The 18,716-nt window shown below is 44.4% G+C and overlaps 1 protein-coding gene across 1 annotated transcript in view; it reads left to right on the top strand.

The window, feature by feature from the left end:
• Trim42 (tripartite motif-containing 42) overlaps positions 1–11,512 on the top strand; it is a 20,918-nt gene extending 9,406 nt beyond the window's left edge. Inside the window, exons 4-5 of the mRNA NM_001013955.1 lie at positions 1,449–1,673; positions 11,254–11,512. Of these exons, the coding sequence (NP_001013977.1) occupies positions 1,449–1,673; positions 11,254–11,340 (312 nt within the window). The 3' untranslated portion in view covers positions 11,341–11,512. The remainder of the gene's footprint in view (positions 1–1,448; positions 1,674–11,253) is intronic.
• The last annotated feature ends 7,204 nt before the right edge of the window (positions 11,513–18,716 follow it).

Genomic DNA, 18,716 nt, shown 5'->3' with positions numbered 1-18,716 from the left:
AGAATAAAAAATAACTATAGTTATTTCTGAAACAGTTTTTTATAGTTCCATTACATTTATTCATTTTATCTGTGTGTGTGTGTGTGTGTGTGTGTGTGTGTGTGTGAGAGAGAGAGAGAGAGAGAGAGAGAGAGAGAGAGAGAGAGAGAGAGAGAGAGAGAGAGAAAGGGAACATCTATCTGCCAGAGAATACAAGTGGAGGTCAGAGGACAACCTGAGAGAGTCTGTTCTCTCCTTCTACTATGGGGCTCCTGGGAATCAAACTCCAGGTTGTCGGGCTTGGCAGCAAGTACCTTTATTCTCTGAGCCATCTTGCTGGCCTTTGTGGGCAGTTTTTAAAGGTGGTGCTTTACCAGATTTTTGATGGTATAAGATATATGAACTGTAAGTTAAGAAAATACGTCAGATCCATGCAATCCCAATTCCATGCATGAGTGTGTTTGTGTCTCTCCTGACAGTAAAAAGACTTACAGGAATCAATGTGTGGATTAGGGGAGATGTTTATTTTCTTCCCTTATACTTCCTCTGCATTTCCAAAGTGTGCTACCATAAATGTGCTTGTTCTGATCATCAGAAAGAATATGAATTAATTTTATTAAGTTGAATGATTTTATTTCTGAAATTTAATACTGATGAAATTATACATTAAAAATACATTTTTTTAAGTTGAGGGCCAGCAACATGGTGGCACTTACCACCAAGCTTAACTATTCCAAGGACCTGTGGGGTTGGAAGAGAGAACAGATTCTAGCACGTTGTCCTCTGACCTCCACATGTACTCCATGGTATTTGGCATGCATGCAAGTGAACTCACTCACACATACACAAAATAAACAAACAAACAAATATGAAAACACTATTATCACAAACTGTTTCTATGCCAAACATTATCTGCTCTCTGAGACTTGTTACTCTATCTCTTCTTGGGAGTTGATATCTTATGATTTGAGTATGAACATTCTGTCTTTATTGTTGGATATTTCCTCAAGAGTAGAGAAGGAAATACTTTGCATCCCAGACAAATGTGTGACTCTACCATGTTCTGTGAGTCCACTGGTATTTGCCAAATGTCTCCTTCCGTGCCTATAAAGTGGGAGGATAAAATCTGCCTCCCAAGGCTTCTGAATTCATCAGATTTGTAGATAGAAATGCCTGATGTGAAAGCTGATACGCAACAGGCATCTGGTAAGCATTATTTATCTATGGCCACCGCCTCCATGTCGAGTGACAGTAACAGAACCCTGAAGAGCACACCCATTCCCAAAATCCATTCCATGTATCACACAGAGCTTCCCAAGACCCTTACTCATGGTCAAATCAAAGCTCTCAGCAGCTGTCAAGATGGGGTCAGCTTAAGTACAGCCCACAGACAGGCTGCAGCACAAATCCTTATGGGAAGAACAGAGCAATGTGTGTCGGTGCCATGCTCATACACCCAATTCTCCTAGGTTTACTGGACGTGCCCAACAGAAGATGTGGACTCTTTTGAGATGGAATTCTATGAGCTCATCACCACCCCTCCTAATAATGTTCGCACAGAGCTCTGTGGACAAATTCGAGACATCATGCAGCAGAACCTGGAGCTGCACAACCTGACCCCCAACACCGAGTATTTGTTTAAGGTTAGAGCCATCAATGAAAATGGTCCCGGGCAGTGGAGTGACATCTGCAAGGTACTGTGTACATTTGCTTCTTAGGTTAAACTTTTTTTTCTATTACTTATGTCTTAAGTTTTAAATTTTTATTGGAGAGTCACACATATGCACACATGCCCACACATATATACACACATGCATGCCATAGTATGCAGATGGATGTTAGAGGCTCAAACTGAGGGTCTCCAGCTTGTCAAGAGCCTTTACCAGCTGAGTCATGTCTCTGACCCATCAGATGGGAATGTCTTCCTAGAGTCAGGAATTGGCTTAACTGGGAAGATCAGCAGAGATCACAGAGAATTCTGCCTCTAAGCCAGAAAGCTGGTTAACTCTCTGCCAATGATGGCGTCTCTCATCTCCACCAGACTTCTCAGGCCATATCTGAGGATCATAAGTTCTGCTGAACTCAAAACTACTGGATCTAGGCTTTGTGTTAGGACACAGAAGTTTAGAGTACAACCAAGCATAATGCCCCCTTCTGCCATAATCAGGGACTAGTAGTCACTGTATGAGAAGAGTAAGAAATAATTACAATGGGAAATTCCAAAGGAGCAGTGCTCCCTGCAAGGAGGAGGTGTGAAACTTAGCAAAGAGATAGGCAGCCAGTTAAATCAGCATTTCCCACAGAAGGCAAATGAAACTTGTGGTTCAAGAACATCCCGGGCAATATTTAAGACATATTGATACTAAAACTACTTTGGGTTTCTCTGGTAGTTTAAAAAAAAAGGCATTGAGCAGGTCAGGTTGGCTCCATAAAGCAAAGAAACAAACTATTGTTTTTTGTGATGGAGAACTGATGCTTCTCTCAATTCCCAGTAATGGCATACTTCCACACGAACGCCATTGTAGTGATACTGAGGATACCGGGACTGTCAAGAGCTATCAGACTATTTAGCTGTGAAGGTGCTCTTTGGAATCCAAATAAGTCTTAGAGGTTCTTTAAAAGCAAAAGGGCCAGGTCTGTTCATTTAGAGTTTGGAAGAAGAGAATTTATGGCACCAAGAGAAGGAAGCCTCCGAAAACTTCTAAGACACACCTAGAAGAGATGTATCTGTCTAGTCTGATGTCCACAGAAACTAGAAAGCTATCACCCTTCCCTCTCCTCCCCTCTTCTGCTCTCTTTCCTCCTCCCCTTTCCATCCCATGCCCCTCCTCTTCCTTCCTCTCTCCTTCCTTCTCCCCATCTCCTCCCCTGTTCTCCCCTCTTCTCCGTTTCCCTCCTTTTCCCCTCTTCTTGCCCTCTCCTTCCCTCTTCTCTCTTCTCCCCTCTCTTCTCTTCTTCCTTCTTTCTTGTCAACTTCTCTCTGAATCGGCCTTATTTTGAGGCCCTTCTAAGTTTCTGCTCCACTAAACCCAGCTTTCATGGACTCTTGGGTTGTCTCCATCCATGCCCTGAGTGGTCCGAGTGTTCAAGGCCATTTAGTGGGATTCATTGTGCTTTAATAATCCAGTCAGATGTCTGAGGGATGGATTGTTCCTCCTAATAATGGTGGAGAGTGGGAAGGAAGTGGAGTTCTGCAGAGTGGGGCTAGTCCTACCACCTGGCACCGTGTTTCCCTCCCCCTCCCACAGAGGCTAGACACTTCCATGCCTATGAAATGCGATGAGAGAGCCTGCCTGGCTGCTCAGCTACCTGTTCCTCTGCCAACCTCTCAGCCTGTTTGCCAGTTGCCACGGAGACCTTCTCACTCCAGAGCCCTGAAGCCTAAGACCTGTTGCTACATTTTCTACTCTGTGCTCTTGACTACGGATTTTCTTTTAATCTGACTCCCTCTTTAGACTCCCTTGGAAATGTCTTACCCAGGAAGGGCACTCAGTAAATTTTTCTTAGTGAATCATCTGTCATCTCTAGATGTGAGGATTGGGGATGGATAGAGAGATCGAGGCAAGTCTGCCACCTTACCCTCCTGGGTCCTCTCATCCCTCTCACACTATGACCTCCTTACAAACAAAATTCTTGTCTAATTCATCTTTCTCTCTCCTGTGGTGCTTACCGAAGCAGTTTGCACACAGCAGCCTCTTAACGGTTATTGAGCAGAAACATGAGTAAAAATGTAACCAAACAAATGAATGTACGAGTGAATGTCTAAATTAAGGACTGAGGGAGTAAATTGATAAATAAAATTAATAATCGCAAAGTATCATAAGCTGCCTGAAGGCAGAATGTTTTATACAGTCAGTCAAAGAACAGCCTCCCCTAAATCTGTCTTTATGCGATTAATTTGCCCTCTATGAACGAGAGGGAAATGCATGTCTGTCTCTTTGCCTTTTCACACAATATCTAAGTGAGCAGAACCCTAATTAATGAGGTTTTCTGGAAGCTTCATTTTTATCTGACTCAAAGCTCTCCAGTATAGATTTTTCCTTCAGAAGTAATTCTTCCTCCCCCCTTTGCAGTTCTATTAGCATTCCCAAGGAAATGCTGGCTTCCTTAACGTTTGTCATGATTAGCATAAGTAAAGGCTTCACCAGCAAATGAAAATAAGATGGTGTGTTTGAATGACATTTATAAAGCTTCATAAAAGTAATGGCTTTAGCTCTTTCCTATAAAACTCGAATTTTTTCTCCTTTGGCACTGGTGTGTGCGTATTTCTGAAAGGTTTCATTTGAATGTGGCTATGAGGTAGCATAATCACGTCTTATCCCAACCTCCCCAATTCCATCGTATGTACGTTTATAAAAGATGTGAAAGAAAATCTTTTATATATGATTTGCATAGCCCGACTTGTTGAATTTTTTTAAAAAAAAAAATTTTTCCTTGGTGCATAATACGTGCAACAAGGAAATTTGCTAGCCAACACTTTAAAGGTCACATTTGAAGGTCAACTCTGCATTATCCATTATCACTGATCAGCCCGGAGTCTCAGATGTTTCCTCAAGGAGGAAGTTCTTATGGAGAAAACACAGAGGATGGGTCTGTATTCAAAGCCAGAATTCTGGTCTCCTGGACCATAATCAAACATAAATAAGCCTAGGAGGATTTGCTCAGCCCTGGAGTCACATGACTCTGGGGAGGTGATGTCAGAGCGTTGAGTCTCTGATGGATCAATTGTTGTTTCTGAGACAGAATTGTGTATTGAAAAGAGCTTCAGATTTGTGCTCATGTTCCCGAGTCCAACCCCAACAACACTAGCTTGCTAAGTTCCACGGCAATAGGATACCATGTTGGTCTTACTGGTTCCTCATGGCTCTGTCTCTGTCTCAAGCCTCTAACATCAAGGAGCCTAATGGTCCATTTTAAAAAGGACAGATAAGTGTGTTTTGAGCAAGTTGTGTGTCTGTTGGCCTGTCTTCCTCCTCCTGATCGTTCCGTGGTCCTCGATACACCCCCTGACCACATTCCACTCCCTCTTTGCTCAATGTCTTCCACACACACCTAAAACCCTGATTAGCCTAGCTGCCCATCTCTGTGTGGGGTTCCTTTGACTGCTGTGACAAATCGGTGGTTAAACAGTACAAATCATATTTCTGCAGCTCAGAGATACAAAATGGTTCTCACTGGGTAAATTTTAAATCAGAGTGCCATCCATGTCTGGATCCTTCTGTGGAGGGGTTTCTGAGGTAGACCGCACCCCTTGCCTTTTGCTGGCCACTCACATTTCTAACTAATGGGCCTTTCCTCCATTTTCAAGACATCAACTTCCAACTGTGTCCATCTCCCAACAGCCAACCCTCTTGAAGGCTCCCTTCTGCCTCTGCCTCCCATCTGAAGGGCCTTTTGTGGTAGCACTGAGCCTATGGTGATGGGACATTTTCCTGTCCCCAAACAGCAAACTTAATTGGCCTAAGGTAGAAGACAGAGACTTGAGGGTTCAGACAAGGACATCTGAAAGGATCCATTGATCCACCACTCTACTCTATACATTAGATAACTGAATTACATCAGATTTAGAGGCAAAGCCTCGAGCCTGGCAATATTCAGTAACTGATGCTTTCCTGGGTCTTTGAAACCCTTCAGAGAATGTAGCCATCCCTGTCCCCAGGCATTCTCAAAGTCCTTCTCAGTCTGTCAGTCTCTCAATAATATCTATGTTCTGAAGAGACCATTCTTTGGTCACCCTGGGTCTCCTTAGCCTGCACTGCAGCTGAGATGCTGACACAGAACAAGGCAGCCTCTCTCCCACTAAGTCCCAACTTTCCTCAACTCAGGCTGTTACACATCTTAAGGGTTGAGATTGAAGATCGTGCAACTGACTCTATTTTGCCCTCAGGACTGCCACCTCCACCCTAGACACCCACTCACTCACAGTGGCTCCAGGTCCTGAAGTGATCCACACATGCTTTGCTGTCTTTGTGCACACCAGAAGATGGGCATCAGATCCCATTACAGATGATTGTGAGCCACCATGTGGTTGCTGGGAATTGAACTCAGGACCTCTGGAAGAGCAGTCAGTGCTCTTAACCGCTGAGCCATCTCTCCAGCCCCCATACATGCTTTGTATCCTGTGTCCTGAGTGATGGTCTACAGTTTCCCAAAGAAGTCTGAACCATTGCTATAAGTAAAATTCTTCTAGTCCTTTCCTACCTACTCTGTAGCTGGAGAAGTTTGAACTCTGAGAACAAGTGTAACTTGGGTTCAAACTAGACCTGGCTTGGTTTTTAACCTCATGTACACAAGCTTTAATTAATTATATACCCCTGGTCCATCTTTGCAAGGACTGTGCCTTATTTCTATATTCCAGTTTGTGACATCTGTTCTAAGGAGGGTTTATTTGTCTCCCTTTGCTCTGATGTGTTCTTACACCATATGTATGGCTGCTTGTTGTGTGTCACTAATCCACATATGGCATTGTGTTCATCTCCCCCTGCCTTGTCCCTTTTTCTCTATACACTGTGTCTGAATGATCTGTCTACATCAATGGTTCTCAACCTTCTTAATGCTATGACCGTTTAATACAGTTCTTTCCTTTGTAGTGACTCCCCCAACAACCATTATTTTTGTTGCTACTTCATAACTGTAACTTTGCTACTGCTGTGAATCAAAATGTATAAACATCTGTGTTTCCTGATAGCCTTAGATGACTCCTGTGAAAGGGTCATTCCACCCCCCCAAGAGCATCACAGCCCACGAAGCACTGATCTATGGTTATGGGTATTTTGTCCCTGAATTTCTGATGCTATGCCGTCCTTCGTAGCGTGCATCTGCTTCTTGCCTGTCACCTGTCTACTCAGTGTGGACACCCAAGTTACCTCCACTGATGCTACAGTAGACAACATGTGACCAGTTGTGGCTGGGATGGAGCTGTAAAAGTCTCTCTGGTTTTAGTATGATTCAGGTAGAGTTGCACTAACAAGTTGGTACAGATCAGAAACCATTAGACAGCCACAACTCTGAATGAAAATCTTTCCCACTGTGCTCCTGAGTGATCTTTCCCCCATGTATCCCTAAGGTCCACATTCAAATTTCCTCCTACAACAATGGCAGTGGGTTAGATTACAGCTGCCCTAACAGTCTCATTTTAGCTTCATTGCCTCTTTAAAGGACCTGACCCAGCAGAATCATATCTGAGAATAGGACTACAACATGTAGATTTTAGAGAATCATAATTCATTTAACATAAGAAATGCACTATGGCTAAAATTTCTGGGTCATAAACTAGGTGGTTGTCTTATTTAGGGTTTTATGCTGTAAACAGACACCATGACCAAGACAACTCTTATAGGACAACATTTAATCAGGGCTGGCTTACAGGCTCAGAGATTCAGTCCATTATGGTCAAGGCAGGAGCATGGCAGCATGCAGGCAGGCATGGTTTAGGAGGAACTGAGATCTCTACATTTTGTTCTGACGGTAAACAGAAAATTGGCTTCCAGGGAGCTAGGATGAGGGTCTTAAAGCCCACACCCACAGTAACAACAAGGCCACGCCTCTCCTAATAGTGCCACTCCCTGGGCCAAGCATATACAAACCAACACGGCAGTGTACACACACATGAATATTCCTTAAGACCTGATATCCTAAACTCAGCCTGCATTTATCATGATCTACTACACGATAGTCACATCAACTCATTTTATTTTCCTACATTTCACTGTAAATGCTCACGCTCTTCCAGGATTCCTCCCATCATCAGTCCGTTAACACACTTTGCCTGCTTCTCTACCTTCTCACCCCACCCCACACCTGCATGCTCCTGATTAGGTGACTCGCAGGACACCATGTATTTTAAATGATGGTTTTAGACATTGCTAATATTTCCGCTCCTCTGATATTTGCCTTATCACCTCTGTTCATACTGTACTCCATGAAATGGCAGGAGCCTTAAACTTTCAAATAATCAAAGTCATAACAGGTTTTTCCTTATGGTATGACCTTTTGGAGTTCTGTTTAAAAATGTCCTCGCCTTGACTTGGATCACAAAGATAATCTTCTACGTGTTCCTTTATTAAATTTATAGTTTCACCTTTTGAGTTTTATCAATGCAGAGTCTACCTTTAAATGCAATGCAAAGAACAGATGCACCTGTCCTGCCACAGCTGAGCCCAATGTTGTCTACTAGGACTGTGCTGGGTACGTCATGGTGCTATTTTGATCTTATATTCACTGCCTGTATATCTAGGGTTCATTCCTGAATCCCCTATTATGTTTCAGCATTATGCTTTCTACACTGACAAAAAAAATGGCTTCAGCAAAAACAAGGCCCATGCAAGGTAAAGATAATATTGTATAAATGGTAGCAAACCACCCGTTGCTAGGGGGAAAATGGAGATAATACATTCATAGAGCCCTAATAACAGTGAAATGAGAGTGTAGGCTGTACACGGAGCCATGGGGCCAGTGAAGGGGGCTAACAGTGCTGTGAGTTATGGGGCTAGGAACCGAAAACATAGAAGACGTGAGGTTTTTGTCTCAAAGTGAAGATGTCAAAAGATAAAGACTGGGGATGTCACGAATCGGTCTCCACTCTCTCATCAGTGCCCGTCTGCTTTTACTGGGGTTTAGCCTCAGCTTTGTGCTGTCCTCATGAAGTGCCAAGGCATCATCACTACCCATGTAATAGACTAGATAATCAGGGAGACTTACTTAGCCATATAAACATCGAAGGAACTCCTTGTGGTTATTGTTTGAGTTATTTTATTTTTAATCACAACAGAATTGGGTTAGAAAGCCATTGAGAAATTAATTGGAAGACAGTTGATATGTTTGCTATGTTACCTGAACGTTTATTCAAACTGCTTTGTGTGAGGTTTTCTAGGGTCTTCAACTTTGTGTTCCTGGGTAAACTACATAGTTTAGTGATCTAATGAACCACATGAAGACTACACTGTATACTATGTCATATGTGATTAATTTGCTATGACTTTAGATGCATAATCACATGGTAAGTCGGTGGTTATGTGAAGTAACAGATATACCAATCTGATGCCGTGCATCTGTGTATCCAAATATGTTGCACCCTTAAATATATCTAGGAAAAACACAAAGGTGATTAGCGCACAACCTTTGATATTATGAGTGTTTGTTTTATATTGTAGTCTATTCCTCACAGATGGCTGGTTCAGAAGAAAAACTATTGTTCTCTATAGATAAATCTGAGTCCCAGCAAATCTTTAAGGGCTCTATTATTCCAAGAGTCTGTTGGTTTGCCTTGCTTTCTCAGGCACAAAATCTTATCATCTATAAGTAATGGTGCTTTTATCTCTCAGAGTCTTTGAGTTTATATTTCTTTCTCTTTCCTAACCACTTTAGTGGGAGCCTTGAGTCAGACACAGAATGGCAGAGGTAGACACACTTGTCATATGCTGACACTAAACTTTCTCCATTGACTTTATTGTTTTTCATTCAATGTTTAGGTTTATAGCCATTCACCTAAAGAAACATCTTCTGACTTCCAGGTCTCTGAGAGCTTTTGCATGGAGAATGAGATTTGCACTAGTTGACATAATCACATGATTTTTCTCCATTAGGCCTTTATCCATGAAGTAAATTATGATGGGTCTTGTTTGGTTGTTTGGTTAGCTGGTTTGGTTTGGTTTAGTTTGGTTATGGTGCCAGGAATTAAACTAAAGCCGGGGCCTATCCTAAGCATCATCCCCAGCTCACCATGGCTGCCTTGTCTCTTCATGAAATAAGCCCGTGGTTAGCATCATGTATTGCTTTAATATGCCATCCTAACAGCTATTTCAGTTACCATATTCTGATTTTATATGATTATATCTATGGTCATAAGTGGATTGGGCACATCACTGCTTGTTTATATTGTTTTTATTGGAGTCCAGGATTGATATTTCAAATCTAGCTTCTAGGAGTTGGGGACCCTCACTCTCCTCTCCTTTTCTGGGGCAACCCCATCACACAGCTTCAGTGTGGGACAAGTAAGGAGGTGCCAACTGTCATTTCAATTTCTGTAGCATTTTATGTTCCTGTCTTTTTGCTTCTTCTGTCCTCTGTTTTGCCTGCTGCTGCTGCTCATGAACACCCCTCAGCCACCTCTGTTCCATCCCATTGCACAGCCGTTGGCTTTGAAGACCCTCACTGTGGTTTGAGACAAAACTGTAAAATGTGTATTTTTAAATACAGTTCCAAACCCCATAACTCACAATACCATTAGGCCTTGTTCGCTCTCCCCAGCAGCTCTGTGTGCCTCCGACATTTTTCATTTCATCCTTATCAGGATTGTATCCATGCAGCATCCCTGCTTTTGCCCGACACAAATATAAAAGATTAAAAACATTATCATAGAGACTTTGTGTGGTGTATAAACATTTCTTTTCACCAATCTAACCCAGTCCCCACCCCATCTACTCCTTTGTCATGTGTCCTAATTTGTATGGGCAGTGGGATCCTCCATCCCAACTTTAGTCCCTAAATGCCTCTTTAGTAAATGTGTATTAGGGAATGGTAATGATACAGGTCAGAGGAATGGAGAAGCCTACCACCTCCAAGGTAAGTCACTGGGAAGCATGATGAAGTTGAGTCAGTGGGGTTTCTAAAAAGGTCTCCTTAGCCCTGTTGCCCAGCACCTTGCCTTTCTTGGGTAGCACTGAGTCACTGACCACACTAAAGTTAGTATAGGTCACTCCTGTCTGTATAAAATGGAGAAAATTGGATGACTTACAAATTCTGTTTTATTCATCTTTCATGCACATCTCTAAGAATCTTCTCTATACTTAACCAGTGTTGAGACTACAGAGACTTCAAACAAATAAACAAAAACTGTCCTTTCTCCAAAACCCTAAACAGGTCACCCCAAGTTTAGTAAAGAAACCACTCATTACCTGAAACTTAGAACTTGAAAGACACAAAGAGACAAACTTGAAAGAGACAAAGTTCCAGAGGCAAGGGTTGAGGGGATGTTCTGTGGTAAAGGCCAGTTGGGGTCTAGTCTGTCATTTTTGTCCACATTCGGTTGTATGAACTGCCTTGAGAGAGGTAGAACCTGATGTGTAGAATTGAAGTGCCACATACAACAGCTGTGGGCTGCTGTGAAAACTCTGGTACCCAGTCTGGAGTTCTTCATCTCTAAAGAGGGGCTGACCGAGCACGCTTCCCACAGTTATTATGGGACATTAATGAGATGGAGTGGTCCCAGGCTCTAGATGGTCCTTCTAGGTCCCTCTGTAGATGGTCCCATGCACTCTTTGCTTCCCCTTGCAGGTGGTAACACCAGATGGGCGTGGGAAGAACCGAGCTAAGTGGGGACTGCTGAAGAATATCCAGTCTGCCCTCCAGAAGCGCTTCTGAGCCTTGGAGTACCCCTCAGAACTCTACTGCTCATAGAGATACCTATATGTATATGTATGTATTTTTCTCACCACATTCTTCAAGGAGGTTGTAGATGGACGTTTCCAGTACCTCTGGGTTTTCCAAAAGGAGTCTCCTAAAAGCCAATAAAAGGAAATGTCTGACATCATAACCTGCTGTGATTGGTTCATTATAATGAACCTAAAAGACAAAGTAGCAAGCCTGCAGGTCTGTATAAGCTCGGGTTCCGTCCTGGGCTCAGAATTCATGGTGCTATGTACGGAACAAGTGGCATGCACCTGGGGGGGGGGTAGTGATTGTTCTGTCTTGAAGGGAGACCCCTGGGTGTTCATTTAGTGCTGGCCTGACTCACTCTAGGTGTCTGAGCAAATCAGCAATTGGCGGGGAACGCTTTTCCTCAACATGTAATCTATCTCAATCCAAAGCAGCCAACACTGTGAGAATGTTCTTCCTAATTATTAAGCCCATGTTTTCCCACAGCTTTTGCCCATGGTCTGAAGTCTGCCTCTGGCCAATAAAAAGAGCCAGGCCTCCCTCTTCTCACTCCTCGGTAACCCAGAACAAAGGAGAAGCAGCAGAATTCCTGGTATGAACTACAAGACTGGATGCCCCAGGGAGCTTTGTTACGATCCCATCCCTGCAAATGATGGGCCAGATCCACCATCAAATTTGGTATTATCATATAATCGTTTCTTTGAAAGGCTTCAGAATCATCATTAGTACAGCAAGCAAATTAAATGGCATGCCAGCAGGGATTCCACTCCTGATAAGCTAAAGTGAAATTAAACCTTAAAAAATTAACTGTGTGAATATCGCATTATCGTGATCACGCCTACTCCCGGCACTGACAACGACCACGGTGCAATTAAAGAATCCATACATCCCAATGCTGCCTTTCTAGATACGACGTGAACTTGCCTGCAGGGACTAAAGAAGTTGATGTCTCTGAGAAGCTACCAAACCAGGAGTTGAGTCTTCCAAAGTCAAGTTGAGTTTCTGAACAGGAGCAACACTGTCTTCCATTCTTCGATCCTTGAGGCTACGATCCATAGACATCCCCCTCTGAGGACCATGCCTGGGATACAGACTTTGTACGTATTTTAGAACTGTATACGGGTCCTAAATAAAACCAAGAGATTCTTAAATACAAATATATACTGCCGTTCTCCATGTACATATTCTATCCTGGCAACCTTTCTTTACAGGAAGGGCTCTGACTCCAGAAGGGATCAGTAGCAAAGCACGCCTGAAAAGATCTCTCACTGTGAAAGAACAGCTGCTAGTTAAGTTTTCCTGCTTCAAAAAAAAATTCTAAATTCACCCTATAGCATGTCTATAGTGAGACCAGGGGTGGTGATGGGTTGGGCTACGACACATGGCCCTGAACTAAACAGATCGGAAACCCGCCCTGCAGACACTCAGCTGATTGGAAATGACTAGAAGCCCTAGGAAAGAAAGAGGCGGAGCCTGGGAAGTGTGAACTCTGGACAGGATGGCTCCTTAAAGAACCTGAAGCTACTTCCTCAAGAATAGGAAGGAGACAGCCAGGTATAAGCAGAGAAGAAATGGAGTCTTCACAGAAGGGCAGCAGGTGTCAAGGCCTTGAAACAGCAAGGGGCTTAGCATGTTAGGAAAATGACAAAGCAGGGAGGCTGACATACGGAAAGCAAGGCAAAGGACATCTGTAGGGCCTAAGAGCATCTGGGGGGAAACCGGGAAATGGGATAACATTTTAAATGTAAATTAAAAATGCTATTTTAAAAAAAAGAGCATCTGGAGGCATGAGTGACTCTGAAGCCATGAGAACAGATATAATACAAGGCACTATTCTACCCTATTTATGGTTTTGTTAGTGTTGTTTCCGATAGTGTTGGAATGGACCATGGGGCTGAGAAAGGCAGGAGAGCTGTTTGCAATTGCCTGATCTGGCAGGGATTCCAGAAGGCAGGGCAAGAATGAGGTAAACACTGGTTGATGGACACATCCAAATGGAAAAAGGAAATTTCCAGAACTTTGAGCTTTAAGCAATTAAAGTGTGACTCAAATGTTTGAGGACAACCAAGGAGAATCCAACAGAAGTAGGTGGGTATTCATCTATCAACTGAGAACTGAGTCAGGACAGCAGTATCCACCCTCTTCCCCAACACACACACACACACACACACACACACACACACACACACACGCACATGCACATGCACATGCACACACGCATGCACATACACCACCAACACCAACACCAACAATAATTCTAACAAAGGACTGAACACGAAGAATTGGTTAAATGGGCACTGGAGGACAGATGACAGAAGGGGGGCACCGGGAAAACAGTGACGACCCCACTGGCAACCCCAAGGGACAGGAGGTAAATGAGATTATCAGAAACAGACCCTCAGCCTCTGAACTGGGACCCAGCTTTCTGAGACAGCTTACTACCCAGCCTGTACAGATGTCTTAGGGGGTTCCATGGGGATAGGGTGGGCCTAGAAACAGAGGGACAGGTGGAAAGCTGACAGCAGCACACACGTCCTCACCCACCATTGCCTCCTACCCTGATGTCACACAAAAAAAGTGAGCAAGCAGAAAGAATCTGTCCCCCTCTTACAGATGTTTTTGCCCCCCATAAAAGACCTAGAAATGTTGCCTGGCAAAGGAAAATGCCACCTGTATTGGTGCAGGCCCAGTTTCACCCGATGGTATACAAAGGTGGCTTTGGGACCAAGAACTAACAGCTCAAAAACTGCTATTGGGCAAGACTAGATAGAGCTGAAACTGGGCGCTATGAACACTAGCTTGGGAGATATTGCTGTTCTAGAATAAACCACAAAAAGTGTTCTGCGAGGCGACTCAGAAACACTGCAAAGCTAGCTCTCACCTTCAGGTTGCTTCTTAACCACAAGACAAGCCAAACTGAAAAGCAATTTTTGTCATACATGGCTTCACCTCAATCTCAACTGCAGATGAGTTCCACAATCACCTACAGAGTCTTTATGCAATGGCCCAGGCCCTGATCAGATTCTGAAAAGCCTGAGGCAGGGAACTGAGGTGGTGGGATATGGCTCCTGGCAGTGTCAAGACCAGAGCTAGGTTTTGAAGACAAGGTCACCATCGGAGGTGAAGGAGGGTAGCCTCTCCAGGAGAGGGCAGCTGGTATAGACAAGACAAAAGGCAAACTGGAGGGGAAGCCAGTTGATTTGAGTTGTTTGGCCTTCATTGCTACACCCTGTCTCTCTGGGTCTTAAGAGATGGTGAGAAGTGACGTTTATAGAAAATGTTGGTGTCACTTAGACTACCGGCATAATTTATGTAGCTGTCCCTCTCCCAGATCAATTAATACATGAATCTCAGATTCCACTCAGCATGGGCTTAATTGAAAATATGAATCTAAGGTTAATCTGGGAGAAAAGAGAGACCCCCTGTGCCCCAGCAGGGGAACATACACATGGCAAGGAGGCACCATAACCTCAGCCTGGTGAGAACCCTATGGCCCCTGAAAATGCCTGTTCTGTCAGACACATGGACTCCTGGAAAAGCAGTTGTCAACACTGGTCCCTTTTCCCCACAGGAAATACATTCTGGGAGTCATGTGAGCAACTGTACCCCCACAGACACACAGGCATGGTCTTGTATATATGGGCCAGCATCCACACCTGCAGTCCCTGCTCCTGAATCATTCTGATGCCCACTTCGGGAGAAGAGAGGTTTGGCTGGCAGTTAGAACTGAAGGCTGGCTCGGTCAAGACAGAACAGTAGAACTCGCCTGTCCTTGCTTCCAAGCGCTCTGTTTTGGCTTTGTGGCTAGTGACCACCCAGAAGCTGGGTTGTGTAGATGTGCTGGGCGAATAATTAACTAACTCTAAGGGAAGATACAATTTGGAGAGATGGGCAAGGGGCACGTGTTCATGCCAAGCCCAACCCTGCCCCAGAAACTAGAGTTGTTTATGCTGAGTTGAAGGAGTTGGCATAATAGGTTCAAAGCAGAACTGAGCATCTATGGATCTACATGGCTTCCCCAGGAGCTACAATTTCTGAATTTTCCTTCATGAAAATAAAGATCATTTAGCTCAGAAATAATGCTTTCTCAATAAAACTGTGTCTGTTTGGAGGCTTATTTCTCTGACTTTTTTTCTTCCAAGAAACATAATAAGGGGAGTCTTTTATCTTAATAAAGTCAGACAAGGGAAGGTCCTCTCTAAGCACTAAAATAGACAACAAATTCACTCAATAAAGGCTAGTCCAGAATAGCACCAACCTGGCCCAAAGTGGGCCAGCGTGCAGGAAATGGTGGAGGAAAAGTCAAGGCTCCCCGATTTGTGGGCTTAGGGGGTGAGGATGGGGCTATGGTTCAAGCTTCCCAAGAGCAGAACATTCTTAGGGTCACAAAAATAAGAGAATTAGAGGAGCAGAGAAAGAAAAGTGGGATTATGAGGGAGGGGAGTGCACCGGAGAGAGGTTGGAGGACTCATATGTCAGATACATGAATGAGACACCAGGGTTCTGACTGCCACATTGCAAGGGTCCGTGAAAAAGATTTTGAGTTGATCCTGTAATTGATGAGGACCAGACAGTGAGTGCGGAGTTGGAAATGAATCACAGAAGTTAAAAGTAGCGACTGTACCACGCAATTTACAGACGCTGGCTCCTCTCAGGCTCACAGCCCTAGGAGATGGGCACTATTGTCTCTGTTTCACCAGTAAGGAAACTGAAGCACAGAGAGATCACGTGACTCAGAAGTGGCACAGACATGTTGAGTGATAGCCCAGCCTTGACCCCAAGCCTGTGATGGGTACAGGTTGCCCCTTGTCTTTGCCCTGTCCCATGGCTGAGACTAGGATGCTCACAGATGGTCCAGAATGAAAGCAAAGGTCCAAGGGTGATGGCAGAGGGGAACTGCTCTGTTCCTGGTCCTACATCAGTACCAACTCCACAATCAAGTCCTCATTTGTGGCTTAGGAGTTACAGCAGGGGTTCTGATAACTTCAAAATGCTGTTCCTTCCTCCTTGTTATATTAGGACAGGCCAATCAGCTAAAACACTGAATTTCTCAGAGCAATGTGCTATAATTAAAGTACTATGCAGATGCCAGGGCACCAATGGTGGAAATATATTTATACTCACAAATGAGGCCATATTAGCCTCTCTAGTCCAGCTCCACCCTGCTTGCATGCAGCATCCCTTCCTGCATCCATGTTGTGTCTCCTCCTGCATGCTCAGACCTCCTTGCATGCTCAGACCTTCCTGTGTGGCCTGGCCCTTTCTGCATGCTTTTTTTGATTTTCACAGACTGCCTTTCCTCTCTGCCTCCCACTACATTGCTGTCTCCACAGTCACAGGTTTGTGTGTCCATTCCTGACAAGGAGGGTAAAGAGGTATCCTGAGTCAGATATTCAGTACCTTGGACTAGAGTGTTTATTTCCCAGATCAAAACAAGCCCCAGGCCAGCTGAGGGCAGACACAAACAGCCGTGGTTCATAAAGAAGCAAGCATGAACTTCTCTAGGGACCAGAGTGCTGAAGAGGCTTGAAGGTAAGGACACACCTTTGGTGGGAGACCTCACCTCAGTGCCCAATGGGTTGTCCTCACCTACAGAAGCAAGTTCTTCTTTCTGAGGTCTGCAGGGGCAGCCTGGGTGGCAGGCAGAGTGCCTTGATCATTTGTGGGATTCCCAGAAGGGTACCTTATTGGACTGTCACCTAGGAAAAGCAGCTAAGTCAAGGGTGCCTTGCCATGTCCTTTTCTCTCCTTCCCACTACAGGATCTTATCACAGTCCTTACACTGGCTCGGTCTTGGTCGCCATGTAGCTTCTTCTGTCAAGGCAGAGGAAGGAGTGCAGGATCCCTGGAGATTCCTGGGTTGTCTCCAGGACTCTGGGAAAATGGCAGACCCCAGGGAAACATGAACGCATGCTGATTCTGCAAAGGAGGGCAGTAAAAATGCTCTAGAACTGGGTACAATGGCCCGTACCTGTCAACTCAGCACTCAGGAGTCTGAGGCAGGAGGATCCCAAGAGTTCAAGACCAGCCTGAGCTATATAATGAGCTCTAGGCCCACTAGGGTTTTATAGGAAAACCATGTCTCAAATAAATAAACAAACAAACAAATAAGGAGAAAAATAACAAAAGAAAAATTCAGGTTCTAAGCTCAGAGGTCAGGGTCAGAACTTGCCAGTCATGAGCTTGATTCTGCCCTAAGACCATCGTGTGAAGGCTTATTTTGTAGTTTTTCCAAGGACATCTTGGGTGGCTTATCACCATCTCCACCATGAACAGCTTCCAGAGGTCTCTTGACCTAAAAGCACCAACATTTAGGTCCCAGAGCAACCCAAGCGCTTCAGGAACACAGACACTCTAGGAACCTACACCTGAGCTCTGTGGTCAAAAACACAAATAGCCACTAAAAGCACAAGCCTCTGCCTGTGGGGATAATGGAATATGTTGACATTTAAAGAGCCCCGCAAACGTGGCAGGGTCAGAGATCCCTGCTGAGGTGAAGCGGTGCGGTCCAGTGGTCCTCTCTGTGGCCTCTGCGCAGGTTGGGCATCCATGTGGGAGGGTTACCTAGGCAATGCCTGAGTAGTGTGCCTCTAACTCACAACTAAGCAGTGTGCTCATGACTGATATAATTAAAATGGAAACCTTTAGAGCATGTTTCAGAGAGAAGCGAGTCATTCCATCAAGGACCCTTGTTCCTAACGCCTGCAAATAAACCCCATCTCCAAGTTTCTGGGTTGTTCTGCTTACAGCCTCTTGGCCAGCTTCTCATGCTCCTCTGTTAGCAAATTCCTGTAGGCTCCACCCACCAGTTACCTAGCAACAGCTTACGTCTCCACCCCATCAGGTAAGAGCCAGGAAAAAGGACTATAAGACACACACACACACACACACACACACACACACACACACACACACACCTCTCCCCCTACATATTCCCACCCAGCTTCTTCTCCTCATCCTTCCTCTCTCTTCTCTCTGTCCTCTGTCCCCCCTCTTCTCTCTGCTTCTCCCTCTTTTTCCAGGTCGCTTTCCCACCACTAATCCTTCTTTATATTAGGTCTGTCGCATGGCTTCATTGTTTAGTGAGACACCTCTGGATGGCCCACTGAGGTACTCTCTCCCACTGCATTACCCTGCTACCATTTTATGAAACACTTTGGTGCCAAAAGACTTGACAGGCTCATGCACGCCAGGATCCTAGACAACTATGCCTTCTGGCTCACTGATGACTCATCACCCCATCCAACAACAACAATTAAGTAAATTTCTCTTTTGGTCTTTTTAACATCTCTCGAGAAAGTGACCTTTCAATGTCTGACACTCCTCTGATACCCTTAGGCACAGGCATTTTCAGCCGCATC

Source organism: Rattus norvegicus, chromosome 8 (genome assembly GCF_036323735.1).
Source record: "Rattus norvegicus strain BN/NHsdMcwi chromosome 8, GRCr8, whole genome shotgun sequence".
In the NCBI taxonomy this organism is placed as follows: domain Eukaryota; kingdom Metazoa; phylum Chordata; class Mammalia; order Rodentia; family Muridae; genus Rattus; species Rattus norvegicus.
Note: the sequence above shows the minus strand (reverse complement) of the source record. Positions and strands in the feature narration are given on the sequence as shown.